Source organism: Hemicordylus capensis, chromosome 2 (assembly GCF_027244095.1).
Source record: "Hemicordylus capensis ecotype Gifberg chromosome 2, rHemCap1.1.pri, whole genome shotgun sequence".
Classification (NCBI taxonomy): domain Eukaryota; kingdom Metazoa; phylum Chordata; class Lepidosauria; order Squamata; family Cordylidae; genus Hemicordylus; species Hemicordylus capensis.
Genome location: NC_069658.1, coordinates 9050051 through 9071915, shown reverse-complemented (window position 1 = coordinate 9071915; position 21865 = coordinate 9050051). Strand labels below are relative to the sequence as shown.

At 44.9% G+C, this 21865-nt stretch overlaps 1 protein-coding gene across 2 annotated transcripts in view; it reads right to left on the bottom strand.

The window, feature by feature from the left end:
* The window catches only part of PIK3C3 (phosphatidylinositol 3-kinase catalytic subunit type 3), a 148827-nt gene that overhangs the window by 71447 nt on the left and 55515 nt on the right, over nt 1-21865 (bottom strand). For both annotated transcript variants that reach the window (XR_008317552.1, XM_053301985.1), the window contains exons 16-21: nt 18194-18325; nt 11868-11996; nt 10356-10425; nt 8340-8404; nt 5873-5957; nt 3707-3781 (exon numbers count right to left, since the gene is read on the bottom strand). Coding sequence is in view for 1 of the 2 variants with exons in the window: in XM_053301985.1 (XP_053157960.1) it covers nt 3707-3781; nt 5873-5957; nt 8340-8404; nt 10356-10425; nt 11868-11996; nt 18194-18325 (556 nt within the window). In the remaining variant the exon portion in view is untranslated. The remainder of the gene's footprint in view (nt 1-3706; nt 3782-5872; nt 5958-8339; nt 8405-10355; nt 10426-11867; nt 11997-18193; nt 18326-21865) is intronic.

The window sequence follows — 21865 nt, the reverse complement described above, 5'->3', positions numbered from 1 at the left end:
TTTTAGATGTGGTAACCATAATTGTACGCCGTACTTCAGGTGTGGCTGCACCATAGTTTTGTATAAGGGCATTAGAATATTAGCCGTTTTATTTTCAATCTCCTTCCTGATGATCCCTAGCATGGAATTGGCCTTTTTTACAGCTGCCGCACATTGAGTTGACACTTTCAACGAGCTGTCCACCATGACCCCAAGATCCCTCTCCTGGTCAGTCACTGACAGCTCAGATCCCATGAGCATATACTTGAAGTTGGGTTTTTTTGTCCCAATGTGCATCACTTTACACTTGCCAACGCTGAACCACATTTGCCGTTTTGTAGCCCATTCTCCCAATTTGGAGAGATCCTTTTCGAGCTGCTCACAATCCGTTTTGGATTTCACTACCCGAAAGAGTTTGGTATCATCTGCAAATTGGGCCACCTCGATGCTTTCCCCAACTTCTAGATCATCTATGAATAAATTAAAACGCACCGGTCGCAGTACAGATCCATGGGGAAGCCCACCTACTTCCCTCCACTGTGAAAACTCCATTTATACCTACCCTCTGTTTCCTGTCGTTCAACCTGTTAGCAATCCACACATGTACTTGTCCCCTTATCCCTGACTGCTAAGTTTCCTCAGCAGTCTTTGATGAGGAACTTTGTCGAAAGCTTTTTGGAAGTCCAGGTATACTATGAAGTACACAGCGGAGGAGACAAAATCTAAGAGGTTCAATTGCTTCCAGGTTGTACTGCTATGGGTTGCAGGTGACAATGGTGTTACATCTCCAAATATTCCCTGTGGGGGTGAACGGGGCAGGGACACACCATGATCGTACAGTTTTTATATGCATGGGTTGTGAGTCTACTTGTTTTTTGTAGAGGAAACACCACACCTCCTTAGTTTCTAATCCCTATAGAGACCGAGGCAAAGTGTGGTGACTCTGGGATCAAATAAAAGGAGACATCAGGGGCTTGATCCACCCTCTGGGCTGCCAGATGACCATTCCAACACCGCACTAGACTGCAAAAGCTTGAATTAAGTAGCAAGCACTATATTTATATGACAGAAACTAACTACATTAAGGCTTGATTAATACCATAATTGAAAAGCCAGAGGAAGGGAAAGAATCTCTTTGTGCAGTATGAATGCGATTATGTCCAATATCAGTCTAATTAACTAGTACTAATAAATGTTTTTAAATACACACTGTATTTGGAATGCAGTCGAGTGTATAATAGCCACTAAATCTGTCGAATGTCTTCTCATACACACACATAATTAACAGATCTTGAAATTGCTTTGTGATAGTGTGTTCGTGGAAAGGACTGCCAAATGCTAATTAGCTACATTATTTTATAAAGGAACAAATTAGAACTTTTGGAAATTATACTAGGTTTTGCACATTCATTTTATTAGGTTTATTTCTTTTTCTATCTGCCAACTTCTTGGCAGTTAAAGCTTGAAGAAGCTGTGCTGAATGAAGTTGTCACTGAAAATGCTTCCTGAACATCTGTCATTATCAGCTGCTTGGTTTTTTGTGTATGTGACTTTATATTAAACGTACAGTACATTTTTTAAAAAAAGTGTGTGTGTGTGTGTGTGTGTGGCCATTAGGAGATCTAAGTAAGAACCTGCAACAAAATATTACAATGAGTTCCTGGCACCCCACAAAAGTGCTCCTACCCAGGACTCCAGCCAGCTGGGGAAAGGAGCCCTATTTAGGACTTGCAGGTGCTGGTGGGAAGAGATTTCAGGAGGGTAGAATAGAAAAGTTCACTGCATGTTATACTTTAAAAGAAAAGTATTACAAGATGATGTACAGGTGGTATTTGATACCCAAAAAATTAGCATTAATGTATAAAAATGTTCCAAACAAATGTTGGAAATGTGGACATTGTGAAGGAACTTTTTTTCATATGTGGTGGTGTTGCGGGAAGGCAAAGGCCTTTTGGGATATGATATATAATGAGTTGAAGAAAATTTTTAAAATGACATTTACTAAGAGGCCAGAATCCTTCCTGCTGGGAATAACGCAAGGAGAGTTTTCCAGAAGAAACTTAACATTTTTTAAGTATGCAACCACGGCGGCCAGAATAGTATATGCACAGAAATGGAAGGACAATGAAATGCCCTCAAAAGAAGATTGGTTGATAAAAATTTTGGAATATGCTGAGATGGCAAAACTTACAGTATTGATAAGGGATGAAAACTTGGAATGTTTTAAAGAAGATTGGGAACCATTCTTACTATATTTAAAGAACTATTTTTCTAATATCGACTTTTCAGCAGGGTTTGAAATTTAGTAATAGCAGGAGGTTGGGTAGGGTAAAATCGAGTTTGCAATGTGTAGGATATATCTTTTGAATTACTATAGCAATGGTTGACTTGTATAGTTAATGAATCGTGCTGATTGGCGAGCAGGAAGTCAATATTTACTTAATCAGATGTAATGGGATTGTTAAGATATTGTAAAAACCAATAAAAAATTTTAAAAAGCAAAAGATTCTTCGGAGAATGCTGAAACCCCTGCTGTCTTTTTGGGTGGTCCTATTTCGCTGACAAATGGATAAGTATGGGACACCACTCAGGTTCTACAGGAATTTTGATTATGCAAATCACACTGAATTAAATATATGGTAATAAATTAAATATGTGGCATACCAGGAGCATATGCTTCAAAAGGACTGGATTTTAAGAACACACAAGCCCTGTTTACATGTTATGTTCAATACATGTACAACCTGTGTACAATGTATATACACACAGATCTCTATGCACGTAGTTATTCACACTGAACGTTACACACACATACAGTAGGACATGTGCTATCTGTTTCATGTATTTGAGAGACATGTACCAAAGATTCACTTTTTAAATGTATGGATGTACAGTAAGCCATTAAAAAATGTACATGTGTACAGACTCCTGAATGCATGTACAATGTAATGTCTGGACAGGGCTCTAATTTAGCCCTATTCAGTGTTCCCTCGAACAGGAAGTCCCAGATGTTGTTGACTACAAATCCCAGAATCCCCAGCCAAAGGTCATTGCAGCTGGGGATGCTGGGAGTTGTAGTGAACAACATACGGGAATCCCTATTAGAGAGAACACTGGTCCTAATCGCAGCATTTGCCCCAACCCAAAGCAGTCAAACGGACGCACAGAGAAAGTCCTCTTCATGCACTGCAACGACGACAAAAGGATGATGCAAAGGATGAGTGAGCACCAGAGGGGACACACTCCCAGCTGTGCATGGGATGCTCACACACCACTGAGGATACACTCAGTATCGTCAGCAGCAATTCAAGGCAGTGGGTGGGGGTGAAAAGTGGAAGATGACATTGCTGGACTCTTTCCGTAAACCCCGATCCTATCCTTGCCCATTCTTAGCTGCAACTGTGTTGAACACATTCTCTTAGGAAAGAAGGCTACTCTCTAACACAGCAGTGGATACCAACAGTCTGCTGGGCCTCCAGGTCTCACAGATTGAGACCGACAGAAACATTAACGCCTGGGCCTCGTGCGTTTGATCTTCGTTCAGTCCCTAGCTACTCCCAGTGCTTTATAACTATTATTTATTTTACCAGCAAGCACAGCAGGAAGGCACATAGGTTTGGCTGAGTTTGTACTCCTCCTGTATAAAAAGAGAGAGCTGGAAAGGGTGTGTGGTCTGGTTTTTCATCCCAAGAGACAAATAAGCAGATATTAGAATAGTAACCATTACCTGTTTTGGTTAGCAAGAGGTTATCCAGGTGTCTGTCTCCAACCCCAAGGATATAGGTTATCACACAATAACCAGCTGGAATGAGAAATGCAAAAACTATTCTTCATCACGAAGCATATTTTACACCCATTTTCTGAATAAAATATTCAAGGCAGGCCGCACAATGCAGCCATATGAAAGCATAAACTATCTAAAATAATTAAAAATATTAATAAAAACCACACACAAAATACACAGCAATATAAACAAAAGTGGCAGGAGAAGAGGGGCATCAGTATTCTACTATAACGAAGCCTAAAAGTACACACAATTAAAATGAATGAATTTGTTTTGTCTGTTTTTCCCTTGCCTCTATTTCTCTCCCATTTGCTCTGTTGCCTCCCTGCCCGGTCCATTTGCTAGACCAGGGGTTTCTAGATGATGTTCAACTACAAATCCCATCACCCCACACCACAATGGCCTTTGTGGTCAAGGGATGATGGGTGTTGTAGTCCAGCATCACCTGGGAATCCAAGACTGGGAACTTGCGTCCAAGCCCATAAGCCCCCTGGGGAAAGGACTGAGCTTTTCATTCTTTGTAAAGTGCCACGCACATCGTCAAAATAAATAGGCTTTATCCACAAAGGTAAGCATAGATGGAGCCAGGTAGATTTTCCTGGGCAGTGCAGTCTCATCTAGTGGCCATTACAAAAAGGCACTGCCTCTTGTTCCCATAGGAACATGTTAAGCTGCCTTCTACCGAATCAGGCCATTGGTCCACCTAGCTCAGTACTGTCTACCCAGACAAGAAGCGGCCTCTCCAAGGTTGCAAGCATCTCAAGAGAGCTGGTCTTGTGGAAGCAAGCATGACTTGTCCCCATAGCTAAGCAGAGTCTGCCCTGTTTACATCTTAATGGGAGACTTGATGTGTGAGCACTGCAAGATATTACCCTCAGGGGATGAAGCCGCTCTGGGAAGAGCATAAAGTTCCAAGTTCCCTCTCTAGGGCTGAGAGAGATTCCTGCCTGCAACCTTGGAGAAGCCGCTGCCAGTCGGTGAAGACAATACTGAGCTAGATAGACCAATGGTCTGACTCAGTGTATGGCAGTTTCCTATGTTCCCTCAGGGGAATATCTTGCAGTGAGGGCCACAAAAGCTCTCTGAAACATCTTCTCTTGCTACTGGAAAGCCAGCACTTCTCCCTGGAAAGCAACTTTTGAGCTTTGGTGCCACTATTGAAAAGACCTTGCACTGGGACACAACTCTCTCTCTTCCCCCAATCTGACATAAAGAGGCAGTTTCATTTGATGAAGAAGATCTCTCTGGGCGTTGGCTGTGACTGCTGATGTGCTCCAACCCTTTGATCTTAGTCCTTGTCCCTGTCTGTATCTTTTGCAGCCTTATGGTATCTTTTCTGTACACTACATTCTACATGCAGCTGCATCATAATATCAGCCATTTTATTTCTGATCCCATTCCTTATAATCCTGAGGGTTGAGTTTGTCCTCTTCATTTCTGCTCTAAACTGAGTTGATGTTGGCATTACGCTATTTCCCCTGATCCCAAAATTCTGTTTCTGACTAGTCACAGCTAGTTCAGATACCATCGGAGTCTGTATTAAGTTGGATATCCCCCGTTCCATTATCCTTACATTCAATTTCATTTGCCATTTTGTTGCCTATTCACCTAGTTACCCCTAGTAACCTCTCCTAGCTGAGCAAAGTCAATTCTCTTATATTTTACAGGGGGAGAGCAATTGGCCCTATCTAACCCCAGCACAGCAACCCTCCAGTGGCTGTTGGTGTCTACCTTAAGTTTCTTTTTAGATTGTGAGCCCTTTGGGGGCAGAGAACCATCTTTATTATTTTTCTATGTAAACCACTTTGGAAACTTTTGTTGAAAAGCAGTATATAAATAGCAGCAGCGTGTTTGCCCCCTCATAAATACGTCAATAACAAAAAACCCCGCTATTTTTAATTCTCCAACTGTAATGATTTAACACAATTCAAAGAGGGCCTTACACACACAACTAGGGATGTGCACAAAACGGATTTAGTGTTCAGTTCCAAGCTCAAAATGCAAAATCCATGGAATCTTCCACTGGAACAACCAGTTGAGCCAACAACAATGGAATGACCTTGTTCCGACTCGGAACGCTCCAACTTGCAGTCATTTGCTGTCACTTACCACAGCTTTTGACGTAAGTGTCCATGACCTCCGCGCTTATCCCGTGGGGCCCTGTTTCGCTTGGTGCATGCTTTCGGAAGAAGTTCTGAAAGATGACAATTAGATTTTTCATTTCTCTCTCTCTTGCATACACGCACATACGTCCAAAATGGTTTCAGGGGCTTGCAGAAAATGCAGGCTGTGTGTAGCCTTGAAGAAAATCTATTCACATGGGGTACTGCTGAAGAGATCCTCTCCAAGTATCAACCTTGCTACTTATAAAGGTTCAGCACAAAAATTTCCTGTTGTTTTTTTAAAGGCAGATAACATTAAGCAAAGAACAATCAAGCAAATTGTGTTCCCCCCCCTTCCTGCTACATTGCAGAGCTTTAGTCTATATCAGACAGAATTGTCTTAACCTCTGCAAGCCAGAAGATTTAAAATCACTTTGCTTTACGCTCACTCAAGGGCCTCTCTCTTTCTTTAAAATAATCCCACCCTGCTGAATTTCAAATGTAGAGTTATTGCATAATTACCAAGAGTATTAAATGCTTCAAAAGTAGATATATTTCATTTGTGCCTGGGTAGCAAAATTTAAATAGCATTAGCAATTTAAAACAACTGTGAATGAAGATACAGGAAACGAATTACAAATGTGCATTAATGTGCCTTTTTAAGGGTGTGTGTGTTGTGCTTCAGACATCAGAAGAAGAATTCCAGCAGTGCATTGGCCTAGAAACATTATGAAGAAAACCCAAAAGAGCCCCGAACCCTGGTCCATGTAGTCCAGGATTCTGTTTCCAACGTGGCTAGCTAAATATGTATGGGAATCTCACAGGCACAGCATGAAGGCCATTGCCTTCTTTCTGTTTTGGTCCCCAGACACTGGTACTCAGAGGTATACTGCCTTTGAATATGGAGGCTCTACTTAGCTATCATGGCTAGCGATTGGTGGTAAACCTTAACGGTTTGGGCCCGGGGTACCTGAGGAACTGCCTGCTCCCAAAGGTTGCTGCCCGCTTGACAAGGTCATCTGAGGGGGTTCTGCTCTGGGTGCCGACAAAGAGGGAGGCTCGGTTGTCATGAACGCGGGACAGGGCCTTCTCTGTTGCTGCCCCCAGATTCTGGAATGCTCTCCCGGTGGCCATTTGCTCCTCGGACTCCATCACAGTTTTTAGAAAGCTGGTTAAATCTTGGCTTTTTCTCCAGGCTTTTACATGATTGTTTTCATTGCTGCTTCTATGTATTTTTACCCGTGTATAATTTTTATGCTTGTATTTTATAGATTTTAAATTTGGTTTGTTTTTATATTTTTAGCTTAATATTTTTATTGTTATTTTATTGTATTTTTTAACTTTTGTAAACCGCCTTGAGATTGTTTTAAATGAAAGGCGGTATATAAATTCAACAATAAATAAAATAAAATAAAATAAAATAAAAATAAACCTATACTCCATGGACTTGCCTATGAGAACATAAAAACAAGGGGAATTAATATTGGCAATCAGTTAGATATGTCAATCATTCTGTTTGTTTTTAAGCATCGGAGTACAGCAGGGGTTTTAAAACTTGTGTCCCCAGATGTTGTTGGGCTACAGTTTCCATCATCCCTAGCCACACTGTCCAAAGTGAATGATGAGATTTATAGTCGAGCATCATCTGTGGACCTAAGTTTGAGAACCCCTTAATGTGCTTACCAGGACACTTGAGCAGTGATGTGAACACATGCACCCACCCCTCAAATACACAAAAAGCACATTGGAAATTCTCTCACAAGTTCCCCACACACAATTTTTTCTTACTTAAGATGGTGGGGGAGGAAATAAGCATTTCCTTCAGAACGAAGCACAAAACAGTTCATTCGAAGCAACATTTTCGCATTGTTTAAACACCATTTCTCAGTCCTTCCTAATGCTGTCTAGAATTAACCAGTGTGCTTTTAAACAGATGTGTCTATTTGGAACTGGCAGTTGTTTAACGTGACTGGAAATGACACACATAAAAATGAGATTGTGATGAGATGCCCATTTCAATTTGCGCAAACCTCCAGAATACTTGAGTGCTTGAAAGAAGCAGTGAGAAAAACACTGGAGGGTTGAATAACTGCAGTTACATCATTTGCGTGAACAGTTATTAGTACAAATAAGACCATCTGAATCAGGTGGATATATGTATGCAGCAGAATGAAGTGGAACAGCAAGACTATACTATTTCAGAATACGGGGGGAAATGCCACCCCCCGCCCTTAGTATATATCCCTATATTGCTCCCGGAACAGAAAATTAGCACAGCCCCACAAGCTCTTTAGCACAGAACCCCAAACCCTTTGGTTTCTCTCCAAAGTCTCTCTAAATACTTCTTGCATTTGGATAGATTTCAACTGTGTGAACAGAGGAGTCTGCAATCTTCATCTGGGCTAGACAGTCATAAGCGAGCACTGAATCCTGCACCCTGCTCCATCGCGACAGGCACCCAAGTCAACACGCACCTGTATACTTTCTTCGGTAGCAAGGACTTCTGCAACAGGGACCGACTGAATGAACTGCATGAAACCTGAGAAAATGGAATTCAAGATAAACCTTTCAGTGTCAGGAGAACTCATACAGGGTGAAGGGCAGGGAAGAATGCTAATACAGTACGTTGAAGTAGGCACCTAAATATGTGGAGGGCAAAAATGTAGTCTCCCATCCAAAGGCAAACCAGGTTAGACCCTGCTTAGCAAAGGGAACAATTCATGCTTGCTACCACAAGACCGGCTCTCCTCCCCATCAAGAATACAAAAGACATGGGATTAGCTGTGGCTTCTTTTTAACAGTGGAGACGAACTCCAAATACAGGTGGCCTCCAGATGTTGCTACATTCCAGCTCCCGTCATGCCCAACCACAATGGTCATAGGCCATTGTGGCTGGAGAGGATGAAACATCCATGTCATCTGGGGACCTAAAGATGGAAACAGCTGTTCTAATGGTGGGGCGAAGCAGCAGAATGCCTGTCCCCATGTGAAAAAATCTTGCCTCATTTTGAGTTGGGATCTGCCCCGGCTGTCAGGGCCTCCTGCAAGCCACCCCCTCCTACCTGTGCAAAGGGGGAGAAAGGAACTAATGCTGGGCTCACTAGACACAAGATAGTTCTCGGGGGACCTGCCCTTAACTGGAAATGTCATCTCTGGGCATGGTATCGTGCACACTTGTTAAGAGCAGATGCAAAAGACACTTGTTAGGGGCAGATGTACCTGACCGCGTTCTCCACTCTTCCTCAACAGAACTCCCTTAGAAAGCCCCCTCTCCAACTCTGGCTGGTTTCTAAGGCTTCCAGCTCAGTGCTGGTGGTGTTTTTTTTAAAAATGGCACTTTCCCCTCCTCCGCACTACAGATTCATGCTAGACCAAAATATACACTATTTTGTAGTAGCAATAGTAGTATTGATCCTCTATCACCTACTATTCATCGGAGGAACAAACTAGACATTCTATTTGGTTAAATGCAGTTGCAGCATGCACACGCCCCCATTTAGAAATGGTGGTAGGGAAGTAACTACCCTCCTCCCAGAAGAAGCCATTAGCTGCACAGTGGAGACAGATACAAAGATGGAAGTGTCAATTTCTATGGTTGATTCTCAAGCTAATGATGTGTATCAGGAATGATTGTTCCTTTATATTGTATTCTGTGATACACTGGCCGATTAAATTACTCTTGAGTAGTCCTAATGAAATCAAGCAGTCCTTTACAGTAATGTCTCAGTTTGTTACTGTAAAGTAGTCCTTGGCAGTAACAAACCAAACCACAACCCAAGGATGGCAGGCACCCATGTTCTGCCTCTATCAATCTGAGATCCAGCAAAATCAGATATTTATAGCAGCAATAGCACAGCATATTATACACAATGCTGATAAAAGAAAACCACAAAAACAAACCTTCCTTCCTCCTCTCCTGATGTATCCTCTTCAAGAGAGGCATAAGGGCTCTCCCTGTCTCCCAGTCCCTTTTAATACATTTTGAAAATTCCTCCTTTTGTGTTGCCCCTCCCTCCCCCCAGCCAATGGGGGCACAGTTGCCCATGACAACACTTGATTTGTATGACAACAAGCCAACCAAGAAGCCAGTGCCAGAAAATCAATCAGCAAGGGAAACAGGTCTCCAAAATGGCACTCAAAACATCTCGATCAAAAGGGGGTTGCTCTGCTTGAAGCTCAAAACAGGTACTTTATTTAAAGGGTGTTCTGTTTCAAAACAGCCCATTCCGAGTCAAAATATTTTGATGCTGAGACGTTCTGCACATCCCTACTCAATACTACTGATGCTAGTACTAATTTTGAGCCCCTTTTACAATGTGTCTCCAAAACAGTGAACACCACAAAACGAACATACGATTATGGTACAAAACGATCAGCATGCAAAACTAAAACAAGACACAATCGGTGCTTTGCAAAAATGACAGCATTGTGTCATTTTGGTAAGTAAAGACATATTGCTCTTGTTATTACAGGGAAAGAGGCAGCCTTACCATGTTTTGTACTTGTGGCCAAGACCTTGTATGGAGTCAGCTTTAGATCTAGATTCTCCTTGCGCAAGAGCTGTAAGAGAAACCGAAAGGTGAGTAGAAGAGAACGATGGAGAAATAGCAAGAAACCGTTTTAAAGAAAGGCGGTATACAAATTTAACAATAAAATGAATAGTTACTCATGAGAATGTAGAGGCTGGGACTGAGCCATCTCCTTCACGCTTTTGCTGTTCCATTCACAGGTGCCCAAAAGGAAGGGGGTGGCAGCGGGAACAAGAAACACCACACTTACTGGTGACAGCCGATGCTCCACAGCCACTGTTTTGTCGCACAATCTGACCCCCTTGAACAATGCTACTTCAGATACTATCACTCTGGAGAGTGGAGAGGATTGTTGGGTGGCGGGGACTAGACTAGTAGCACCACTGTGAAACAGGAGGCAGAATTTGTGAAGGCAGGTAGCTAGCTTTGCCTCGCTAAATCCTGCTCCCGAATTTGACCTGAAAGCTTTTGGTTTCGCTCCAGCTAGTGACTATGTGGAACATAGGAAACTGCCTTCTACCAAGTCAGACCCTTGGTCCATCTTGCTCAGTATTGTCCACCCTGACTGGCAGCGACTTCTCGGGAATATAGAAACCTCTAACAACGATACTTTACCTCTATGGGAATCTAGGCGTTACATTTCCATTTCATATCCCGCTCTTCCTCCAAGGAGCCCTTACGACATACTTAAGTTTCTCCTCACAGCAACCCTGTGAAGTGGGTTAGGCTGAGAGAGAAGTGGCTGGCCAAGAGTCAGCCAGCAAGTCTCATGGCTGAATGGGGATTTGAACTCGGGACTCCCCGGGTTAGGTTTCTAACACACAAAAAGGGTGAGGCAGAAATAAGAGGAGAAAAGCACTGTAGCTTAATTCCTCAGGTCTCTGGCTCTCCAGCAGTGCCCCACAAAACCCCAAAATGGACAAATTTGTCTTTTCTTCTTTTTTAAGAGCCACAATATGGCTCTCTGCTGTAAAACACAAGCCGGAAATGGCACTGGAAGTCATTTCCGGGACATCGGAAGTCATTTCCGGGACACTGCCAGCCACTCAAAACTGTGGATAGGCAAATTTGGCCTATTATTCTACCTGTGGAGAAAGAAAGTGGGTCTCTAAGACCCAACCACATATATGCGAAACTGCGATCCGCAGATAACGGGGTCCACTTGTACAAAAAATAAAATAAAGTAAAAAACAGATGACCAATTAAATGTGAGCACCTTCTGAGTCAAACAAAACTACATGGGGGGAGGGGCGTACAGGTGGGTGGTTAAAATTAAATTCATCTAATCAATGGAGGCTACAATCCTATGCACTCTTACTTGGGAGAAAGGCCCATTGAGATCAATGGTGCTAACGTGAAAGTAGACATGCACCAGTCTGCACTGTAAATAATCTTAAACATGGTAGCCCTCGATTTTAGGAGCCTAATAAATAAAAGCTATGCCCCACAGACCCAAGCACGACCACATGTCACCTTGTCCATGAGCGAGATGATCTGGAGAATGAGTTGATCTTGGCGCAAGTCGTCTCCGTGCTTAAATATCACCGGATATTTGTCCCCATCTTCAGTCTTGAAGAACAACTGGGCAGGCATTAGGGCACTCTGATGAGAGGAAATAAAAACAGAAATTAAATGGCCTCCCTGGGAGAAAGAGCCAGGAGCATGCGCAGCTGGAAGGGAGGAGGCTCACCTTTTCAGAGCCCCTTCTGCAGCCAGCAATTGCTGGTGCAAGGGTCCTTTTGGTGCCCTGATAACTGGGCAAAGAGGCACCTTTTGCAAGTGGCAATTCTCTTACCACTCCAGTGACTATTGCTGGTGTCTACTTTATGTTGAGTTTCAGATTGTGAGCCTTTGGGGACAGGGATCCATCTTATCTATCTATGTATTTATTATTTATCTATGTAAACCGCTTTGGAAACTTTTGTTGAAAAGCAGTATATAAATATTTTGTTGTTGTGCTCACCAGGTAGCTAGCTGCCTGCCACAATCAGCTCCTACACTTTCAGCTCAGATACCTTCTTAGCCAGATCTCCATACTAGCTGCCCTTTCTCCATTTTCCATTCAGAAATTAAGACGATCCTTTGAGATACCTTCTAAATCCACTATTCTACTTGCCTGTGATGAGTGAAAAATGATGCCTGACAAGTGGGGGGGGGGATCCTAATGAGTAACATATCAACATAGCTTCATGAGTAAAGGTTTTGCCTGGCTAGTGAACAGAACCAATGTTTCTTGACCCCTGAACAGAGGGACACACTCTGCACATTCATTCCTTTAAAAGCTCCCTCTCTTAAGAACAGCCCTACTGGATCAGGCCTAAGGCCTAATTAGTCCAGCATCCTGTTTCCCACAGTGACCCACCAGATGCCTTGGGAAGCTTTCAAGCAGGAGATGAAGGCACACTCCCTCCCCTGCAAATGGTCGTTCAAGGCATCCTGCCTCTGAACACAGAGATAGCTTATAGTCATCAAGGCTAGAAGTCATTGATAGATCTGTCCTCCATGAAGCTTTTAAAAGCTTCTCCATCCTTTCATTCACATGAAGGGAATTCCACGCATGCACCCCCGTCTTCCATGCCAAGAAGAAATTTCTGTATCGGGGTAGGAGTCTGCAGTGAGAAACCAGAACCAGGAAGAAGAAGAAAGCAGTTGCTAAGGACCCAACCCTGGTAAGTGGATTACTCTACCCATATAGTCACTGAAGAGAAACTCAGAACTCATGGTGCTTCCGTAGATGCAACGGAACATCTCAATTTAAACAATTTAACTTCTCTTTAAAGACCTGCATGAAAATAACTGGAACTGAACAGTAAGAAAGGAAAAGCCCTTAGTCGTTTCATTAAACTTAAAAAATGCTAAGGGAAGGACAACTTTAAAACAATTAGCCCCCCCTCCTTAATCCACTTAGTGAAGATGGCAGTTCTATTTAAAATGCCCTTCTGAAAACCACCTAATTTGTTTAGCAGGCAATTTGTTCCTCATCAAAAAAAAAAGAAAAGAAAAGGACAAAAAGGAAATCAATTAGTCTGTACAAACATATTTATGTCTTTGCGTTGCATTATCCAGCCTTGCCTCTCCCTGAAGCTCAAACAACAAAAGAAACAGTATCTAGATCCCGGCTGCCAGCCCTTTGCACACAATCGAAGAGCAGGTGTGCCCCTTTCCCCATCACCTCACCACACATGAGACATGGGTGCTCCAGAGGCCCCAACTTACAGATTCTCCCTCCCCCTGCCCTTTTCGGGAGAAGAGACACTCAATGGGGCCTCCACGGTCCTGGCACATCATGCTACTTGCATGTCGGAGGAGCAGTGCTTGCACACTCCTCCTCCACTACAGAAAGAGGACCAATGGCCCAGGAATCAACTGGAGGTGCCAGGAAATATTCAACAATGGGATGGAGGAAGGTAACACCAACACATGAATGCAATGCTAGGAATAATTATGCATGGAACTGGAGAGCAAAGGGCCGCCTACTTTTGCAACTGCACTGGCTACTGGTCCATTTCTAGGTGCAAGGCCAAGTTCTGGCAACAAGCAGCTTTAAAGCTCTCCAGGACTTTGGAACAGGGGACTTAAAGAACCACCTCCTCCCATGGAAAACTGCACATCCATCGAGATCAGTGGAGGCTCTCTTGCATGTCTCATCCCAGACGTAAGAAGTCCTTTTCTGTGCTGGTGCCCCATGCCCTGGAAGCCCTTCTGCATCCTGGGAGATTTGTTTAAACCCCTCCCTGACGGCATTTTGCCACTCTGCTGAAACTCCTGTTCCGGGAAGAATTTTTCCTTCCTGCGTTCTAATTGGTTTGGCCAGACTCCTCTAAGATTTTTGCAAGCTGTGATTTTATCTGTGTTTTTGTTTGTTTTGACCAGAAAGGAGACAGGAACACGAGCGGCCCTCATTGTTTGCAGGAGTTCCATTCTGGCCTACAACCACGGATAACGAAACTGCCGATAACGAAACCTTAAGTCTATGGGAATTGGGGGGGAGGGGTTAGGTTCCTGAGCAAAGGAAAATGATCAGGAAAAAAAATCACCAAAAAAACAGGGTAAAATCAGAAACAAGGAAAGAGCATAAGGAAGAACTGTGAAGGAAGGAAAGTGATGCAGTTTTGCCAGACACTGCCTCCAGCCACCCCCAACAGCCCAATACACAAAACTGATCATTAGCATCTTACAAGGGCTGCACAATGCTCCCCAAAGTTCCAGAAATTTGGCTGCAAGAAGCTGCACAGGAATGGCTCCCAAAGGCTTGAAATGGCTTTAAAAAGTGCAAAACACCTCCAGAGCAACGGCTCCCAAAGGCTAGAAAAATTGCCAAAGTAACTTTAAGATCCAAAAATGCAAAACACAAAAAACCCTGATAGAACACTCCAACGTCCTCCTCCAAACTCCTCTCTCAACCCAGACATGTGCAGCAAGAGCATGCCCGTAAAAGGGCAAAAATGTGCCCCCTCCCCCAACATGGTGGGTAGGTGAAACCACATACCATGAATAATGAGGTCAGGTATATAACCACGATGCACGGAACCACGCTCAACAAGGGCCTCCTGTATGTCAGTGTTATTTTTTGTGAGCCACCCAGAGAAGAGCAGTTATGGGGCAGCCAATAAACAAAATTTCTTAATATTCATAAACACTACTACTTCTTCCACATGTGCTCCTGCCTGGGGACATATCTGCAAGCCCTTCTTTTTTAAATTTATTATTATTATTATTATTATTTTATTTATCATATTTTTACACCGCCCAAAACTTACGTCTCTGGGTGGTTTATAACAAGATTAAAAGAAAAACATTATTATTATTTTTAAAAAAAAATTAAAAGCATGAAATTTAACACACAATTTAAATTTTTATAACAATATTCTAAAAACAACATTAAAACACTCAAAATAATATCAGTTAAAAGTCTGGGTGAAGAAATGGGTCTTTAGAGACTTTTTAAAAGATGTCAGAGATGTCACTAGGGAGATGTCACTAGGGAGCACATTCCAAAGATGTCACTAGGGAGCGCATTCCAAAGCCTAGGGGCAGCAACGAAGAAGACCCGTCCCTAAGTAGCTACAAGACAAGCTAGCAGCAAAAGCAGACGGACCTCTCCTGATGATCTCAATGGGTGGTGGGGTTCATAACAAAGAAGACATTCTCATTAATACCCAGGGCCCCAAGCTATTTTGGGCTTTATAGGTTATGGCCAAAACCTTGTATTTTGCCCGGAAACATATTGGCAGCCAGTGTAACTCCTTCAATATGGGAGTAATATGGTCTCTCCTGGATGACCCAGAGACCAGCCTGACTGCCACATTCTGGACCAACTGTAGTTTCCAGACTACGTACAAGGGCAGCCCCACATAGAGCGCATTGCAGTAATCCAGTCTGGAGGTTACCAGCAGATGTACCACTGTTCTGAGGTCGTCTAACTCAAGAAACAGATGTAGCTGGCATATCAGCCGAAGCTGATAGAAGGCACTTCTGGCCACCGCCTCAACCTGGGAAACCAGGGAGAGGCTCAGATCCAGAAGCACCCCTAGACTGCGTACCTGTTCCTTCTGGGGAAGTGTGACCCCATTCAGAACAGGCAGATCAAAATCATCTCTTGAGTTCCGACCCCGCACAATGAGTACCTCCGTCTTATCTGGATTCAGTCTCAGTTTGTTATCCCTCATCCAGCCCATTACCGACTCCAGACAAGCATTTAGGGAGGTTATGCCCTCTCCCAATGATGCTGACATGGAGAAATAGATTTGGGTGTCATCAGCATACTGATAGCACCCTGCACCAAATCTCCTGATGATCTCACCCAGCGGTTTCATGTAGCTGTAACATCAGAGACAATACGGAGCCCTGAGGGAAACCATACAAAAGTTCATATTTTGAAGAACAACAGTCTCCAAGGGACACCATCTGGAACCTGCCTGAGAGGTAGGAACAGAACTACTGCAGGGCAGTGATTCCCACCCCCAACCCCCTCAGATGCTCCAGATGGATACTATGGTCGATAGTATCGAAAGCCGCAGAGAGGTCCAAAAGGACCAACAGAGTCAAACTTCCTCTGTCCATTCCCAGTTGGTCGGCCCATCAGGCCGACCAAGGCAGTCTCCACCCCATAGTCAGCCTGGAAGCCAGTTTGAAATGGGTCTAGATAATCCGTTTCCTCCAAGACTGTCTGGAGCTGGGAGGCCACCACCCTCTCAATTACCTTGCCCAGCCACGGAAGGTTGGAGACAGGCCTGTAGTTACTCAGCTCCGAGGGATCCAAGGTAGGCTTCTTTAGAAGCAGTCTAATAATTGTCTCCTTAAAACTAGGAGGCATCCTACCTTCCCTCAGAGATGCATTTATGATCTCTACCAGGCCTTCTACATCAACCTCCCTGCTAGATCGAAAAAGCCATGTCGGGGAAGGGTCAAGAGGACAGGTGGTCAAGAGGACAGGTGGTGGGCCGCACCATTCCAATCAGCTTGTCCACATCCTCAGGAGTCACAAACTGGAACTGATCCAATCTAACCACGTAAGAGGAGTCACTGGATACCTCTACATCAGATACTGAAGTAAGTGTGGAGACAAAATCCAAGTCAGCCCGAATACGAAAGATTTTCCCCACAAAGAATTAATTAAACACATCACAGCGGTTAACAGATGGTTCCAAATTCTGATTCAAGGGAGGAGGGGCACATACTAGCCCTCTCACAACCCTGGACAACTCCACCAGATGTGAACTTGCGGATGCAATACGGGCAGAAAAGAATCGCTTCTTTGCTGCACGTATCGCCTGAGCATAGGTCTTCAAATGAGCTCTATGTTGCAATCTGTCGGATTCAAGCCGAGTCTTTCTCCACCTGGGCTCCAACCGTCTACCTCGCCGCTTCAGCACCCGTAGTTCTTCCGTAAACCAAGGGGCCAGTTTTGAAGCGGGTCAGAGAGGACGCTTAGGCCCGATCATGTCTACCGCCCCGGTGAGTTTGCTGTTCCAATTCTACACCAGGACATCAACAGGTTCACCGGCAGAGCCAACACTGAATCCCTCCAAGGCTTCTTGAAATCCTATGGGATCCAACAACTTTCTTGGGCGGACCATCCTAATAAGTCCCTCACCCCTGCAAAGTTGAGGTGTGACTGTGAGTCCAACCTTAACCAGATGGTGGTCCATCCATGAGAATCGGGAAATCACAAGATTCCCCACCCACGGAACACCACCCTGATCAGAGTGAAAGACCAAATCAAGCGTGTGACCTGTAAAGTGTGTCGGTCCTGAGACCACCTGAGATAGGCCCATAGTCGTCATGGCCGCTATGAACTCCTGAGCTGCCCCGGACAAATTGGTTCCGAAATGGACATTGAAGTCGCCCAGCACCACAAGCCTGGGTGACTCCAACACCAAGTCCAAGACCAAGTCCGTCAGCTCAGTTAGGGACTCTGTTGAGCAGCCGGGCGATTGGTACACCAACAGAAGTCCCATTCTATACGTGGTCCCCAAACTTAAGTACACACGTTCGATATGGTCTGACACTCTAACAGGGATCCTGGTAAGGGGGATATTATTCTTGTAGACCACAGCCACTCCACCTCCCTGCCCCCGGTCCCTCACCTGCTCCTCAACAGAGTACCCTTTAGGTGTTCCTGTCTTCCAGACTGAGACCAGAGGCAAGGGGTGGAGGGGAAGGACCATCTGATGCCAACTCACTATTTTTGGTGCCCTGTGTAGCTTTTTGTTTTTTAAAAAAGTGTACCCAGGTGTTTAACTTTTTGTTTTGATCTGTTAATCATGTTGATTTTCAGAAGAAATCTGGGCTGTTACCTTGAACAGTGTGGCCTTCTCTGGGATTATGCCTCGAAATTTCACCTGCGGCTCCAGAGGCAGTGGAATGGGCTCAAAATCCGATAAGTTCATCTTTTCGTTGTCCGCCAAGAGTGCTTGAAGTCTCTCATTCTGGGAGTGAAGGAGAAGAGGACAATCTGCTTATTGTCTTATGTACAAGAGTGAAGCTTCCCCTCCTCCTCAAAACTCCTATCTGTCCATTTGGAGTAGCTGTGTGTTGGGTGGGTAAGACATCAGCTGCTCAGCACTCCAAGCAAGGCGGCATGAGTGTCAAGGTACCCCAGAACCACTAGCCAGGGTGTCCTCAACACCAAATCTGAGGCCATGATCATCAGATCAGGCAGGAAGAGTCTTGGGGAACAGAGTGGCCAGTAAAGAAAGAGAAACTACAGGTTACTCACCTGTAACATTGGTTCTTCTAGTGGTCATCTGTCCTTTTACACTAATGGGCTATGTGCCTGCACAGAGACCTCGTCAGAATCTACCAAGCTCAATTATTCTGCTTTGGATGGGAAACCCGCCAACAGCCGCAATATGGGGCTGTGCCACTCCTCATCCCTTCAGTCACAGAGTCCAGCTTCAGTGAACCCCGTGAGGAGGACAGGAGGGCGTGTAAAAGGACAGATGACCACTAGAAGAACCAACGTTACCAGTCAGTAAGCTGTAGTTCTTCAACATGGTCTCTGTCTTTTACACTAACGGGCACATAACAAGCTAGCGCCCAAGGAGGAGGGAAGGACAGAAGCAAACAAACTGCCAGCAATTTTTATTTTAGAAACAAATATATCAACTGAAAATTGACTGCAGGACGCTCCTGCCAAATACACCATCATTTCATGCTCTTATATCGATTGCATAATGACGTATAAACGAATGTGGCGAGGCCCAGGTAGCTGCCTGGCATATCGAGTCCAACGGGACCACACGATCAAAGGCCACTGAGGCCACCACAGATAGAACAGAGTGAGCTTTAACTGTTGTAGGCAACTGTTTATGAGCCAACTGGTAACAAAATTCAATAGTAGACACGATCCATCTAGACACAGATTAGGCAGACACTTGTAGGCCTTTACGCGGCCCATCATATAGAACAAATAAGGCAGAGGATTTCTGCCACTCAGCAGATCCCTGAATGAAGAAGCTTAGCGTCCTTCGAACATCCAAAGGGTGTAACCTCCTTTCCGCATCCATAGAAGGATCTAGAAAAAACACCAGCAAAGTGAGCAAGGACAAGCGGTGAAACATAGACACCACCTTGGACAGAAACTGGACATCTGGCCTGAGAACTACCTTGTCCTTATGGAACTGAAGATAGGGCTGGTCAACCCTCAGGGCTCTCAACTCACTGACCCTCCTGGAAGAGGTAATGGCCACCAAGAAGGCAACCTTCCAGTTGAGGAGACGAGGATCAATCAAGGCCAAAGGCTCAAAAGGTGGACATAACAGGCCAGCCAAAGCCACTGACAGGTCCCAGGTAGGGGACATAACCGGATCATCAGGGAACAAATGTGTCAAACCTTTCAGGAAATGCTTAACCACTGGGTCCTTAAACCAAGAAGCAGAAGAACGTGCCACAATGGCTGCTAAGTACAGTTTAAGGAAAGAGAGTTTTAACCCAGACTCCTTAAGGGACAATAGATAATTACATATATCTTGTACCAAAGGATTACATGCATCAAACCAATGCAAGGAAGCAAACAAACAGAAACAAGTCCACTTGTGATTGTAGGCCTTGTGTGTGGACTGCTTCCTAGCCGCCACCAAAACTTCCTCAAGTCTCAATGACAAGTCAGCAGGACCAGCCGACAGACTCTCCATTGTCAGATGGAGAGTCTGAACGTTTGGGTGGAACATCTGTCCATTCTCCTGCAAGAGCAGGTCCAGCCGGGTTGGTAGTCACATCCAGTTCATCGCCAGATGGCCCAAGGTCAGAAACCACAGCCTCCTGGGCCACCAAGGGACTATCAGGATCGCCCAGGCCCAATCCACCCTCAGTTTGTTCAGGACCTTCGGAAGAAGGGGGAAAAGGGGGAAACAGGTATATGAGAGGACCTGTCCAGGAGAGAACAAAGGCATCACCGAGGGAGCCCTCGCCCACTCCTCCTCTGGAGCAATACTGATCACATTGAGCATTGTCCTGGGAGATGAAGTGGTCCAGAGTGGGAACACCCCATTTGACAAACACCTCCCTGAGAACCTTGTGGTTCAACACCCACTCATGTGAGACCACTGTCATTCTGCTCAGGGTGTCTGCTTGGACATTCAAGGCGCCCGGTATGTGCGCCCTGAGGTACGCCCTGAGGTGACACCACATGTGCCACACATCAGTGCCAAAGATCCAGGGCCAGGAGCAGCAAACTCCTCAATGAAGTCCCGCCTTGCCTGTTGGCATAGGCTTTCGCCATTGTATTGTCACCGAATGACTCCCAACCATGGGCAGATACCCCTTGAGGGCATTGAAAATGGCCAACAACTCTAGATAATTTATGTTATGGGAGCACTCCATGTGGGGCCAATGACCACTCAGGTGCAGCCCTTCCAGGTGCGCTCCCCATCCGAGCTCAGAAGCATCCGTTGTGATGACCCAAACGGGGGCTGGGATTCTGGAAGGGGGCCACCAAGTGCAGGTGTTGGGACCAACACCACTCCGTCATATTCTGTACCCACCAAGGAGGGATATGTTCCAGATGTCCTGGATCCTGAAGGGAATCGAACACATCCAAAAACCACCTCTGGATAATCCACATGTGAAGGCGCGCCTGCGGCAACATGTATGTGGTGGCTATCATGTGGCCCAATGAGCACTGCACTGCGCGCAGAGATTGCAGGCCTCCCGTCTGGAATTTCCCTGCTAGGTTCTTAGTGTATCGATATGGGCGTCGGGAGGAAAGACCTTTTCCAAGACCGTATTGAATATTAGCCCTATGAATTGTATCCTGTGGGTCAGTTCCAAATGAGATCTCTTGTAATTGATTTGGAAACCTACATTTTTCAGGGTGTGAATCACGAACTCTAGGGCCCTCAGAACCTTTTGCCTGGTGCTTGCCACAATAAGCCAATCGTCTAGAACGGTAGCACCTGCAGCCCGTTCTCCTGCAGGAAAACCACCATCAGGGTGAGGCATTTTGTAAACACCCTCAGTGCCGTTGTAAGACTGAACGGCAAAGCTTTGAATTGATAAGGGATCCCCCTTTCTGGAAGCTCAGGAAGTGCCAATGCAGAGTATGAATTGATACATGGTAATATCCACATACCTTTCTCTAGGACTGACATGATATCAACAGCATCCAAAACGGTTCGTATATCAAATCTCTGTTCAGGGCTCTGAGGTCTAGTACAGGCCTCCGACCTCCGTCCGGTTTCGGCACTATAAAGTATTGGGAGTAGAAACCGGGGCTGTTTGGATTGGCAGCCTGTTTGATTGCATCTTTCCGCAGGAGTTCGGCAACCTCTTGGTCCAACCCGGAGTGGACAGGGTAGTCACCCTACTGGAAACGGGCGGCGTGCCGTCAAACCCAAGGGCATAGCCCAATCGTATCATTGTCAGGACCCATTGGTCCAAAGTCACTCTGTCCCAGCTTGCTGAAAACGGGGCTAAGCGAATCTGGAAGCACCTTGAATCATTGTTTCTTCTGAAAAGAACTCGGGTGT